This window comes from Lactuca serriola, chromosome 3 (assembly GCF_051521515.1).
Source record: "Lactuca serriola cultivar US96UC23 chromosome 3, Lser_US96UC23_V15, whole genome shotgun sequence".
NCBI lineage: Eukaryota > Viridiplantae > Streptophyta > Magnoliopsida > Asterales > Asteraceae > Lactuca > Lactuca serriola.
The window spans coordinates 96,779,538-96,795,139 of record NC_136410.1 but is presented as its reverse complement, the minus strand read 5'-3'; the positions used below and the strand labels follow the sequence as shown (position 1 = coordinate 96,795,139).

The 15,602-nt window shown below is 31.8% G+C and overlaps 1 protein-coding gene across 1 annotated transcript; it reads left to right on the top strand.

Annotated features, from left to right (window-relative positions):
- Window positions 1–589: 589 nt before the first annotated feature.
- LOC145092907 (putative metal-nicotianamine transporter YSL7) lies at window positions 590–8,394 on the top strand. The gene is made up of 4 exons (XM_079030904.1): window positions 590–1,147; window positions 6,262–6,425; window positions 6,536–6,633; window positions 6,730–8,394. Exons 1-4 carry the CDS (start codon window positions 733–735, stop codon window positions 8,162–8,164), a joined length of 2,112 nt encoding a protein of 703 aa, XP_078887030.1. The 5' UTR covers window positions 590–732; the 3' UTR covers window positions 8,165–8,394.
- The last annotated feature ends 7,208 nt before the right edge of the window (window positions 8,395–15,602 follow it).

Genomic DNA, 15,602 nt, shown 5'->3' with positions numbered 1-15,602 from the left:
ACAAATAATATATTAAATTCGTATTATATTCAAGCATTAGAAACATGTTGGATGAGTGGTTATGTAATTTGATATCAAAGAGATGGTGTATCGGTTTATCTCCAATAAATGATTCACTCCTCATCTGAGTCAAAGTAATTTGCTGAGTTATTTGAGTTTTAGTAAAAAAACAAAACAAAATAAAAAAAAAAAACTAACAAAAAACCGCAAAAAAACCGAACCGCAAAAAACCGCAATAAAAGACCGCAAAAACCGAACCACATAAAACCGAACGGTGCGGTTTTTAAATTTCAAAAAACCGTAGTTGCGGTTTTCGATTCGATTTTAGTCAAAAACCGCATCAAACCGCACCATGCTCACCCTACCGAATACCCTTACTCTCTTTTTTCTATTATATGATAATATTTGTTTTTTTCTTATTAAAACACATTTTATACGAATTAAATACTATATATTTTTATATGGCGTAATACGATTTCATGAATAAAAAAGTACAAGTAATCATGCATTAGATACTATTAACAATGCAAAGATCCCTTTACTCCGTGTATAAATGATTCTGTTTAAGACAGACCCCAAAAACCTTCCAACACTCGCATATTCTCTCTCACAGTCTCCCTCCCTCTCTCTCTCTGTATGTGTACCTCTACATTCATACTCTTCTGTAATCATTCACAAAATTGAAAATTCAGATTCACTCTTCCATTTATCACCAATTTCCGGATCATAACGATGATGGAACGTTCGTCTTCGAGAAGAGACGTGGCGAGCAGTTACGACGATGATCTGCCGCACAGCGAGATCAGCGACGGTAAAAGGAGCAAGGACGCCGGCAACGAGATGGATTCGATCGAGCGGATATTCGAGAGCAAGGAGGTGCCGCCGTGGCAGCGCCAGCTGACAGTGCGAGCATTCGTCGTGAGCTTTATTTTGGGGATAATGTTTACTTTCATTGTTATGAAACTTAACCTCACTACCGGAATTATTCCCTCGCTTAACGTCTCCGCCGGACTGTTAGGGTTCTTCTTCGTGAAAACCTGGACAAAATTTCTCAATAAATCCGGTATGCTCAGGCAGCCGTTCACTCGGCAGGAGAATACTGTTATTCAGACTTGCGTCGTCGCCACCTCCGGCATCGCCTTCTCCGGTATGTTCACTTCTCTCTCACCGTAATTCTCTCTCACACACTTCACACACTTCCGTTTTCATGGTTATTATTCCGTGTTTTTGTGAGGTAGTGAACTGTAATGCTTAGTTCTCGCAAAGTAAATCACGAAAAAATTGAAATGGAATTTTGATGTAACAAACGGAATGCGGATATTTAGCTCATCATTTATTACACATTTAATTAACTTTCTAATATAAGTAACTTTTAGAAAGAATAAGATCTCAGACTCTGAGTTTTACTTTTAATGCATATATATTATTACACTGTTAAGAATGTATACAATTCTGGCTGCATGCTTATCATAAATAACATTATCATTCTGCAAGTGAGTTTTTGTCATGTAAAGATCATATTTATTATAATGCTGCGTCTGAAATTAGTTAAACTTAAGATTATAGCTAAAATTAGGAACGGATCTAACTTTAGAAATGTAGAGAAAAATCTATGAGACTATGAGAGTATTTATAATTAAATGAAAACTTTAAAAATTATTTTTTATTTTAAATAAATATTTATTTTACAACATTGGCCAAATGTGGGGCCATCCTAGGTTTCGTTTGGTCTATTTATTATGCTATTTTTAACAACTCAATGGGGACATTTTAGTTTCTAGAAGTTATAGAAATCGCTACGATAATAAAAATATTAAATCATTACTTTATATAATAAAATCATTGCTTTATATATAATAAAATCATTACTTTATATATTATATATTATTATATGATTAATCCAAAGATTGGTTAAAGATTCATCCGTATAAAATTCAAAATAACCATAGTTTATTTTTGAAGTAATTTATGCAATAATTATATCTACCACTGATTTATGTTATCTACATTGTATTTGTTAGAAAATATAGTTGATAATAGGCTGAAAATCAAACCATAAATCTGTTCAGCTACCCTTGAATCTTTTCAAGGGTTAGCTTGTCCTAAGTAACTTAAATACTAAACTAGGAGAAAATTGTCCTACTTAAAATTTACTTCTTTGTTTTGAACTTTTTTATTGAAATTAAAACATTTTTTTATCTCGAAAACAATGTAAGGGAGAACGAGTAATCGGTGTAGAACACTTTAATTTCTAATTTTGTCGAGCTGCCAAACCCACGGTTCCTCGTCGCTTTCCAAGTTGTGGCACGTGCACAATTGTCGTGTTTGGCCGTCTTTTTGCCTTATCATTTGACTTTGATTTTGTACTGAAATGGAAAGATGGGAAATCAAGAGACCTCATTATGGAATATTCTTAGAGAAAATTAAAAAATATGATGTTTGTTGACTTTATTTTAACGAAATAGATCTCACAATATCAATACTTTTAGACAAATATCAATATTTTTCCAGCCATTGCCAAGGTTCTAAATAACGTTAGATGTGAGTTGGTGGCAATATCAAGCCTCAAACTTTTCCAAGCCTTGACGAGTCATGTCATTTGTATGACGTGACTTAAGGCAAAATTTTTGTATATAATTCAGATTTTTATATGTATTTTCAACTATTATTTATTTTTATGCACATATATGAGTTAAGACGGCGTTTTGGTAAAACTTGGCGGCATATACAAGCCTTAGAGCCATGATGAGTTTTTAGAACTTTAGCCATTACAACTGAAAAAAAATAATAATCATTCTAATCCATGAATTTATACTTGAAAATATCTTATGCATAGCTTGCAAATCATAGCCTTTTCTTCTGTTGAACTGAAGACATGTGCAAAAAGACAAAATTCTAACATTTGACGATACGGATCCGCAGAGTAGGTCTCTGCAGACTATGTACGACTTCTGTGGAAATGTCTTTCACTCTATGGAATTGAACACGTGTGTGAAAACACATTTTCTGGATTAAAAAAAACACATTTCTATAGAGGTCATGTGGATCTGCAGAGCAGCCCTTTGCGGAATAGATCTTCACAAAACCAAAGATTCCGATGATTTTGTTAAATGTATTGTTGTTTATTTAACGAGGTTTCACTTATTTAGTGCATATCATTGATTCAATATACAAATTTTAAATATAGTTGTATTGTATGCTAAAACATTATCATTAAGCCGCTACTGCTGCGCGATCTCCTCACCATCTCCGATCGATTTCGAGTCCGGATTTTCGATCATTGACTTCCCCAAAATTCCCGATTTCCACAGCTCTCTCATCTTCCACAGAAAGCACTTCCCTTAATTCCGCAAATCCTTACCCATTTTCTATTTTACCTATGTAGTTTTACTATTACGCCCCTGAAACGTCACTTCCTCATAGAATTACCGAATTTTGCAAATTCTGCAGAGGCCTCTTTTGAGGAAACCTTGGTCATTTTTTGAAAACCAGTTTTTCTTGGTTATTATTTTCAAGCCATTACATATTTTGGTCAGTTGACAAATAATCTCTTATGAATTAACGACACATTATTTTATCTTTTTTCAATTAAATTTCAGTTTGGAAGGTCAACATAACGATATGGTTTTTTTTTTTCTCTAAAGTTACTCAACTTATTTATTTATTTATTTATTTTTTAATTTGACCACAATAATAATGTTATTGTGTTTTTTTGTTTTTTGTTTAAGGCAGTAGTTTCTGTAAGAAAAAGTTGTTAAAGAGTTTTTTTTTTTTTTTTTTTTTTTTTGTATTTTTTCGTTTTTATTCATTTTTTTAAATGTTTGTCTGTATCTCGTGTTTATGGTTGTTGTCACATTTTTTTACATTGGACTATTTTTCAAATATTTCTCATTGAGTTCATCGTTCATCATTCATATGAAGTAAACTTACTCATCAAACAAATTACTTCTAATACATGTAAATTTAAAATTTTTATCGTTAGTTTTTATTTTCGTTTTGAAAGATTTACTAATTACGATCTTTTCGTTATTTATTTTTAATAAAAGTTAATTTTCTTTTAAAAAAATAGAATAAAGATTGCATTCAAACCCACTTCAACAAGTTCACTTAGTTAAATTCACACATAGCAATCATGATTCCACTTGCTATGTTCCTTGAGTTGTAAATTATACCATTATGGTTATGTTTGCATTCAAATTAGCATGGATTTTTTTAGGTGTACTTTATATCGGAATTAGGATGTTGCAGATTTTTTGTTTACCGCCTTAGCCTTTAAGTATAGTTGTTATTGTGCGTAACATAGCTTTATATCTAATTGTCTAATTGTGTATTTAAAGGAAAAATGCATATGATACTTGCAATTTGTTTGAATTTGTTTGTTTATAAAGCTATGAAGTTTCAAAAGTTACTGCAGCCCGCAGTTCATCTTCAACGATGATGGAAAAGAGGAATAGTCAAATGAAGAACGTGATTGTACTTGTTTTGGGATGGGTGTCACTAAAAAAATAAAATATAAATCGTCTAAAAATAACACATTATTTTAAAATATAAGCCACAAAATATTGTAAACATGTTATTATAAACCAAAATTCTCAAATTAGAAAAACTTGTTATTGTGAGAACCAATGAATCGTTTCTAAAAAATACAAAAAGTGAAAAATAAGATAACAAAATAATAATGTTTATAATTTTAAAAAGTTTTTCTAACAAAAAAAAATAATGCATATTAAAAAAATAAAAATAAATACAAAAAATTGTTATTATGGACAAATTAGAAAAAAATTGTTTACTTGGTTGACTTTAATTAAAAAAGAAAGACATATAATCAATGTAACCTGCTAAACATACCACAGGGGTTACGGTGAAATTCATTTTCAAAATGGGCAAGATATAAAAAAAAATCCAACCATTTATCTATCGTTATTCAAAAATACATTTGTATTTTTTTTATATGCAAAAGTTTTTTGAATACTGATAATTGAAAAACCAAAATGTAATGGTTTTTGGAAATGTAAACAAAATGTAAGGAGATAAATGATTGTGCTTTTCTTTATTTTTCTCTTTCAAAATATTATGGTTTTAATATAAAAATAAAATAAAATATGATGATTAAATCGAAAAACAATAATATTAAAACAATATAAAGGATAATGATGACCTGTTGGATCGAGTTATGACTTCTACGACTGTCGTAGACGAATGCATAAGGTGTATGAAAGAGTTAAGTTATATTGATCCGTTTGGAATGGTTAGACTTAGCTCAAAAGGCTAAGGTTCGTTACAGATTGAAGGTGACGAGACTTAAAAAAAATTGTGTAGTTAAAAAAAAAAAAAGACAATTTTTTGTGGGTCATAGTTGTCGGTGAGTGTATTTTAGATCTAATGTGTGTAAAATAAAACCTTTTTAGCTCTTGCATTTTAAAATTGAACCCTTTTAATAGGGTTAGAGCTCGCAAAAATCGATCCAATCCATCAACCCAACTCGAATCCAATTCAAAATTGATTGGGATAATATTTTCAACCAATTTAAGTTAAATGGATTAATACGTCTAAACCATTAAATTAAATAGACTGGATTAAGTAAAAATTATCAATTCGTTTTCAATCCATTTAACTATAATATATATTTAATTTATATTTAAATATTATAATGTATTAATCTAAGTATTAATTTGTAAATTAGTTGTATTATTATTTATATTTTAATAATTGTCATCCTGTTGTCATACTTTGAAATTTTATTTAAGTTTGAAATTAATTTAAATGGTGTAATCTTTAATTAATTAATGAATTATGTTTGGTTTTAAATGGCTTAACCCAAGTTTAATCATTTATTTAATAAGTTGGTTGAAAAATACATAAGCAGATCAACTCGGTGACAACTCATTTATCTGAAAGGTTGGGTTGGAAATATTAACCCATTTAAATAAACGGGTTAAGTTGGATTGAAATCTTCGACCCATTTAATAAATAGGTTGAATCCGAACTCAACCTACATTGACCCATTGCCAACTCTAATTCCCGGTCATTCCAAAAAAAAAAAAAAAACTCCCTATTCATTTACAAATAAATGCTTAAATATTTGCTTTTAAAGAATTACACATTAATCTAACCATTTTGTTTTTATGGACTCCAACATATTTATTTCATACACATATTTTTATTTCTGTAGTTAGATGTTTATATATTTTATTAAATAAGGAATTGTTTTGAAGTTATTTATTTATAATCTAGTAACAAGTGCACGTATTGCATATACAGGAGGGTTTGGTAGTTACCTGTTTGGCATGAGTGAAGTGGTAGCAAAGCAGTCAAGCGAAAATAACTACGAGGAGAACACAAAGAACCCTTCTCTCACTTGGTTGATTGGTTTCCTTTTTGTTGTTAGCTTCCTTGGACTCTTTTCTGTAGTACCACTTCGCAAGGTACTATATATGTATTTATTTATATATTGACTTATTTTACAGATATATAAATAATGATACATGATTTTGTTTTTATCTAAATTATACATTTAATGATTTTAATTTTCCAGATAATGATAGTGGACTTCAAACTGATTTACCCCAGTGGCACTGCAACTGCTCACCTTATCAACAGTTTCCATACTCCCCAAGGAGCCAAGTTAGCCAAGTAAGCAGAAAATAGGGACAATTTCGTATATTCTTTACTGTTTCTATATATATTAAACAAAAATCATACTTTTTTTTTTATTGGTAAAATTGATAGGAGACAAGTACGAACTCTAGGCAAATTCTTCACCTTCAGCTTTCTGTGGGGCTTGTTTCAATGGTTCTTCACCGCCGGAGACGGCTGCGGTTTCTCAAGCTTCCCTTCCCTCGGCCTCGAGGCATACGAACACAAATTCTACTTCGACTTCTCAGCCACCTACGTCGGCGTCGGAATGATCTGCCCTTACCTCATCAACGTCTCTCTCCTCGTCGGCGCAGTCATCTCCTGGGGTCTAATGTGGCCCCTCATAAACCTCCGCGAAGGCGATTGGTACCCTAAAGGTCTCGGATCCAGCAGCCTCCACGGAATCCAAGGCTACAGAGTCTTCATCGGAATCGCCATGATTCTCGGCGACGGCCTCTACAACTTCTTCAAAGTCCTTGGCCACACCTGCTTCGGTTTATACCGCCAAGTCCGCCACCGGAAATCCCAATCTCAACTCCCGGTAAGCCACAACTCCTCCCCGGAAATCCCCCAAATCTCCTACGACGACCAACGCCGGACCCACCTCTTCCTCAAAGACCAAATCCCAATGTGGATCGCCATCATCGGCTACCTCGTAATCGCCGCCGTCTCCATCGTCGTCCTCCCACACATCTTCCACCAACTCAAATGGTACCACATCACCGTAATCTACGCTTTAGCCCCAACTCTCGCGTTCTGTAACGCCTACGGATGCGGCCTCACCGACTGGTCCTTAGCTTCCACCTACGGAAAGCTCGCGATATTCATCGTCGGAGCATGGGCCGGTGGAGAAAACGGCGGCGTCCTCGCCGGATTAGCCGCGTGCGGCGTCATGATGAACATCGTCTCCACCGCTTCTGACCTAATGCAAGATTTCAAAACCGGATACATGACATTAGCATCACCCCGATCGATGTTCGTAAGCCAAGTAATCGGAACAGCAATGGGATGCGTTATCTCGCCATGTGTGTTCTGGTTATTCTATCAAGCTTTCAACGACCTCGGACAACCCGGTTCAGAATATCCGGCTCCCTACGCTTTAATCTACAGAAACATGGCGGTTTTAGGAGTCGAAGGGTTTGCAGCTTTACCTAGACATTGTTTGGCTTTATGCTACGGATTCTTTGGATTAGCGATTGTGATCAATGGAATGAGGGATGCCGTTGGGAAAGAGAAAGCGAAGTTTATTCCGATTCCAATGGCGATGGCGATTCCGTTTTACATTGGGGGGTATTTCGCGATTGATATGTGTGTTGGGAGTTTGATTTTGTTTGTTTGGTCGAAGGTGAATAAAGCTAAGGCGGCGGCGTTTGGACCGGCGGTGGCTTCCGGTTTGATTTGTGGGGATGGGATTTGGACTTTGCCAAGTTCGATACTTGCTTTGGCCGGTGTTAAGCCGCCGATTTGCATGAAGTTTCTTTCCAGGGGGGATAACGTGAGAGTTGACCAAATTTTAAAGTCGTCTTAAGTTTGGATTTTGGTTTGGGGAGTTTAAGGTTTAATGTTTGGTTTTGGAGGTAGCGAATATGTAAAGAGTTGGTTGATGCAAAATTAGTTTGTGTCGGCTACAAATAAGTATTCTATTTGCTACACAATTAATTTGCATGCGTAGTTTATTGACTATTGAGTTGAATTGTAGTTATTTATGTTTATTTTCTATATATATGGGCAAAAGAGTCTTGAGAAGGGATTTCATTATTTTGAGAATACAAAATATTATTAGGAAGTAATTCATTTAATGAATGGATGTTGGTGTAGAAATGTAGATGAAGAAAATGGAAAAGTGTTATTACGAAAATGACATAACTTTCGATTTAATGTGATTTGCACACGGTTTTTATAATGTTCAATTCAAAGTGATGTGCGCCTAATTTTCAAAATAGGCATGAACTTTGTTTTTTGTTGAAAAACAAAGAACTGAATGGTGTTTGATTTTGATTTTGTTAATTAATATCATCCTTCCAAGTTGCATGTTTTTTGGAAAACTAAATCCTTTACTTATGGATGACCTTTAAACGAACATTCATAGAGAAATTACAAAAGTAAACATTCAATAATGAGTGTCAACATTGTCATCGGTCCACCCTTCATTAACCACCACTTCTTACTCCTCAACATTTAACAAAGAACTATAGAATGTACAAAGAAATTAAATATCCTCTTAATTTTTATTTCTATAAATCTTTCTATCTAACTAAATGGTATTTCTTCCTAATCTTGGTACACATTCCTTAAAAATATTGGTCTATAATCTGAGGGATAATGTCATAAAAACCTTAAGTTTGACAGAAGATATCGGTTTTACCCTTCAACAAATTTTTGGTTCGTTTATGCCGTAAACTTGTCATTTTTTTGTTGTCTTTGCCATTTTTTACCTGTAATAACAGGTTTCTAGATTACCATAAATTATTTTTTGCAAAAAAACCCTTAAGTTTACAAATATTTTGCAAAAAAACCCTTAAGATTATAAAGGTATAAAATATAATTATATATTCAAAATTTGATAAAACTAAATGGTTTTTAAAAATTTAATTGTCAAAAGTTTATATCAAATTAATATAAGTTTTATTGTACTTATATTATGAAATCAAAATTGAAAATATTATTTGCTTTAGGTACTTTAAATTTTATATTGTTTAGATATAAACATTTTATATTTAAATTTTAAAAAAGTTACAAAGTTTTATCAAAATTTGAATATATTTCTTAATTAATACTTGAAATTTTCAAAGCAAAATTAAAAAACGTCTGTTAGCTAATAATTAACTATGCTAAAATAGTTAAACATATGAATAATATGACATTAATTAAATTCAATTAATTTTTTTAAAAGGAAAATAATAATATTTTATATGTTTAAAAGGTTTACATTTTAGAAATAATAATGTATTATATTTTTCATAAAAACAAAATATATCTATATAATAAATTAGATATATATTTATATTTTATATGTTTAAAATGTTTATGTTTGTGTTTTAGAAATAATAACGTACACAACTATACTTATTTTTATAAAAAATAATATGTTAATATTTTTATTTATGAAATACAAAACTTTTAAACATATAAAATATTTTCATTATCATTTAAAAAAATTGCATGGAAATAATGCCACCATATAATGACTATGATCACCACCAAAATTGCTTTAGGAGTCATGAATACATACAACGAATCCAAAAAATATGACACATTATTATTTCTCCAATACAAACCTTTTAGATATAGAAATATTTTTATTTTCCTTTAAAAAAATTAATTGAATTTAATTATCATATTATTCATATGTTTAACTATTTTATCATAGTTAATTATTAGTTAACAGACGTTTTTTAATTTTGCTTTGAAAATTTCAAGTATTAATTAAGAAATATATTCAAATTTTGATAAAACCAGATTACTTTTTTAAAATTTAAATATAAAATGTTTATATCGAACCAATATAAAATTTAATGTACGCAAAACTAAAAATATTTTCAATTTTGGTTTTATAATATAAGTACAATAAAACTTATATTAGTTTGATATAAACTTTTCACAATTAAATTTTTAAAAACCATTTAGTTTTATCAAATTTTGAATATATATTTATATTTTATACTTTTATAATCTTAAGGATTTTTTTTGCAAAATATTTATAAGCTTAAGAGTTTTTTCGCAATAAATAATTTATGGTAACTTGGAAACCTGCTATTACAGGTAAAAAGGGTAAAACTAACAAAAAATGACAAATTTGCGGCATAAACGAATAAAAAAATTGTCGAAAGGTAAAACCGACATTTTCTGCCAAACTTAAAGTTTTTCATGACATTATCCATGATCTAACTAAACTCTCTTAAAAGCTATACCGTCACCTCTTACTGTGGCCATCTTATTACCATGATTATTGACTCAAGTAGAAACATACCCTCCCAACTGCAAATCATAAAGACATACCTTGTCAATTAAATAAGGGGTTGGATATAAAGGTTGACTAAAAAAACACTTTATTTTATCATTTAGATATCCTAATTAATTTTTGAAATATTATTATTTGTTGAAATTGCATATTTTTGTCATCTTATGCAAGTTGACGAAACCCACGTTCGAAATCTTTAGGATTGATTTCAAGCATCATTAAAATCTCTAAAAATAATATTCCCCCCTTTACTTTGATGCATATACAATAAAAGTTCCACAATGCTTTTTTACCGCTTGAGGCGCATAAAATATTAACCATGAAGTAGTTAAATTTTGATATCACCCGTTCTCCTTCCACAATCACTAAATTATGCATACAAAATATATTCTTTTTAACAAAACACTCTAGGATCCCTTCGATCTCCCCTAACCGAAGAACATGCAAGATCAAACAGATAGTTAATCCATATATTTCTAAATTTAAAGTGATCAAACCGAGACATTAAGGATTCTTGTAGGCCCAGGAAGTTTACCTCATTCTTCACATAAAAACTTCTAATCCAAGCTTTTTTTTTCTTACGACTCCTGATACCACAAGCATTTAGAGATAGTACATTCATTGATTCATATCTATTCCTTTACCCTCATGTTGACCATGTTGAGTCTTTTTTGGTACCCTGGTGTTCATATCACGGAACTCGACACTTACCCAAGGAGTACCCTTTTTACCAAAAGTACGTAATCCTTCACTAGCATCCTCTACCACCTTTCCCTCCATCTAAAGATCCATTCTTAGATTAAACACAAAGTTGATTCAAGTGGATTTGAGGCCCACCACAAAATGAAAATGAGGCCCTTCAAAATTCATATATATATATATATATATATATATATATATATATATATATATATATATATATATATATATATATATATATATATATATAATATTCAAATGATTAAATTTAACGTATGTAATTTTAAGTGGTAGTAAAACATAGGACGTGTTCGGCACAAAACATTTGTGAGCGTCTGAGAGCTTTTATCATCTAGCGTTTGACAAAACGCTCTATTTTGAACAGAAAGTCTTGTTTTACACTACAAGCTTCCACCATTTGGTTTAAACAAAACACTCCAAATCTAAATGCTACTTCATGTAGTATTTAACAAAACGCTACAAGCTACCTGCTACCTACCTGTTACCCGCTAAAAGGTACCCGCTACTAGCTAATTTTGCCGAATACGTCCATAGTGAAAAAAAAAATGTATCTCCAAAATTAAACATAGCTAAAAATTAACAAGGTACTTATAATCCTTTTTCACCCATAATAAATGAAATATAGCAATGAACTTATAAAGTTTACCCAAAATAATTTTTTACTTCATTTTATGATGAATATTAGAGTTATCAAATTTACATCTTTAACAAATTCATAAATGATGTTCACAGCAAGGGCAATCTATCACCCTAAACTCAAACTTATAGTTCGTGTCTGGGATGCAAAAATATGGTTGCAAAAAGGTTATGAAATGTAAAAATTACATACCACTTACCAATAGTGAATATTGCAATTTTTTACTTCCAATTACCAATTTCAGTGATCATTACAAAAGTGAAAAACGCCATACATATATTGAAAAATCAAAATAGCCAAAAACCCATTTCAAAACCTCTAAACCCATATCAAATATACATGATTAGGGTTTTGGAAATGTATATTTCGTTGAAACAAAGAACGATTGGAGAATTTGGACGAAAGAAGAAACTAATTGAAACAAAACAAGCACAGATAATTACATTTTCTTGACGACTTCAACAACATTAAGAAATCGACAATAGATTCCTTATAATAATCTTCAAACATTATTGATAATACTGATTTTATTGAGCAAACATCTTAGTTACAAAATCAATCAATTAACTAGCAGATAAAAGTAAAACAAGATCACATAATCTTATTGATTTGGGGTTGTAGTCGTTTATGGCTGATTTGAAAACCAAAAATAAATTATGTGTGAAGCTGAAGGCATAACTTACGAGGACATTGGAGACCTTTGATTGTTAATTCTTCTTGAAAAACAAAGCGTCAGCCAATCGAACTTCAGCAAGGCACATTTTGATTTATGAATTGCATGCAAGAAAGAGAGACATTTCACATTTGGGCATGAAATAACCTTGGGGCTATTGGTCATCGCCCAAACTGCCCCTATTGGTACGACACTAGGGATGGGCGTGGGACGGAACCGACACCGACCGGTACCATTCCTGATTTCCTGAATAATGAATTTGATCGAAAGTCAATCCCGAGTAATGTACGAAATTAACGTTATCGGTAACGGTACCGGGAATGGTACTGATTTTCGGTACTAATACCGATACCGATGGTACCGAATCCCAAATTTCTTAATTTGGTACAAACTGCTCATCACTATCCCGAATTTCCTTAGGGTCTGTTTGGAAGGATTGGAATTTTTAAGATCTGAATTTTTAAGAGATCTGAATTTCTAAAAGGGTCTAAATTTTTAAGATCTGAATGTTTAACATGTTGTTTGGTTGAAACCTCTGAATTGTTGTGCTGAATTATAAAATGACCATTTTACCCTTATGTATTATTTTTTGTTGAATTTAATGTTTTTGTTTATAAAATAGCCGAACCAATTTCTTAAATAGCTATAAAATAAATATAAACACCATACAAAAGAATATAAACAATGTACTCTTAAGATTATAATTGTAAAACTAGGAAAGATCTTTATCAATACAAAAATAATAAAATAATGTATACAAATACAATCATATATGTTCTTGAACATGGGAATGGAAAAATATTGCTATTCTAAAGACCATAACAACCGAAAGTTGATCAATTAAACAAATCCTAGAATAATCATCTAATGACCATAATTTATTACTTGCAAATCCACTGCTACATTCTTTTTGTGCTTCAAACTCTACATTTTTTTTACTTCAAAGTCTTAAATGATTCCTGATCTCATGCTCCCTCGGCCTCATGTATGCAAAAAAAAGCCCATAATGAAACTGCATATAATAACATAAAAGATCACCAATTTCATTTTCATCCCTGATCACCAATTTCATTTTCATCTCTGATCTCAGTTTCAAAACCAACACTTATCACAAAGACACAAACACAAGAAAACAAACCAGTTGCACAAATGATAAGCAAAGTCTCTTCGCTTCCTCTTCCTAAAATGCATCATCAATCATATTGCTTTTTACATTACATTACAGTGAGCCTAAAATAGTAATTATTCCAAGAAATTAGGGACAAACAAATCAAGTATAAGTACATTGTTCTTTGTTCATGGCCATAAGGGTAGCTGTTTTGTAAGCCAAATGATTTCCAAAACTCGAATTTTCACATATACTAATTAATACAAATTAAAATGATTTCTAGTTTTTAACTTTAATTAGCCACATACAATACCAGATCTATTTGAACATTATCACAAATTCAGCCCAATACATCTCTCTTAGGCATTTCATCGAACAGGTAGTAGACAACGCTGAACGGACACGCATTAGGTAGACAGGGGGAAAACAACATCGACTCCAGCAAATTCAGAGAACAAAATAATCGATTCTACTAACATAAGAAAACCATTTCATCTAATCTATTTTGATGTAGAACTTCTTTTTGGAATGCATATGATACATATTCTTACACCTTTTCTCCTCTTCCATATATTATTCTTGGATGGAATCATCACTCCTATCTCCTTGTTCCTCCGACGTCTCATCCCTAATATCAAATCCACTATTCAGTCCACCAGCTTTGTTATCTTCGTTTACAATCTCTAACACCTTCCCTAAAAATTCTCTTGCACGTACATCACACACCATACCTTCCAATGTGACTTCCACTGTATATGAAATTATGGAGGAAATCGTGGTTTTAATACACACCCTCCTGCTAGTTATGTTTTCATATTGATCTTCCTTTAGGAACAAGACCATTCACTAAAACACTAGAAACTTTTTTGAACATGCTAGGTATCCATGCACTCAAAGGTAGGCCATCTGTCTCCAACCACACCAAACGTTCATTTACTACAAAGTTTTTTGTTGGCACCCTTTTATCCCACTAGGTTGCTTGAACTTCACACGTGCACTCTGATACTTAAACTAAAGATAAACCCATTCAACTCCAATCTAGTTAATCTATAAATCCGTAAATATTTTTCATCTATGCATAAATTATAAAGACTTGCAATAGTTTTAACCTCTCTCACCTCACCTAGAGCAAAGCTTTCAAAACCATGTATTATTAATAAGGTGGTGTTTTTTTAATTTTTATTTTATAAACTCTTCTAAACTCTTACACCACGCAGGAAGACGTTTTGGCTCGCAGACTGTTTATTATTTTCCAAACGTCAAAACGTTTGTAGATCCTCTTTTCCTTGAAGACATGGACCAAACATTTCTAAATTCTTATAACTGTTGAAGATGTAAAACATGCCTTTACCTAATAAAAATGTCGTTCTTTTTTCTTTTCACTTCCCGTTGTCATGTTCAGCCCTTTCTTCCCCCGAGTTTTTTTTTCTTGCCTTTCATCCGTCTCCCTTACTCATGTTCTGCTACTTCACGTTTTGAAGACTACTGGCGCCGACACTCCAGACAATTGTTGCTGCTTCGTCGATGCTCAAAACAGAAGCGAAGGCATGTGTAGTGAAGGTGGGTCCTAGGATCCATCTATTTTTTTAAATGTAATATATATTATATATCAAAAATATTTGAGACCTAACTTACAATGTACCAAGGACCTACCTAATAATGTTTAGCAAAAAAAGTGTCAAAATGTTTGAAGCCATATTTTATACCCCAATCCATTTAAAAGAGTTCAATGCCGCAATCAGCTTAAAATTTAATTAATAGGCAATCGCCCGGTCCATTTAAAATTATACAAAGGAAAAAAATAACAAAAAAAATGTTTTTGTGAAACATCGCCTATCAACAACACCTTGGACTTCGAGACACACAT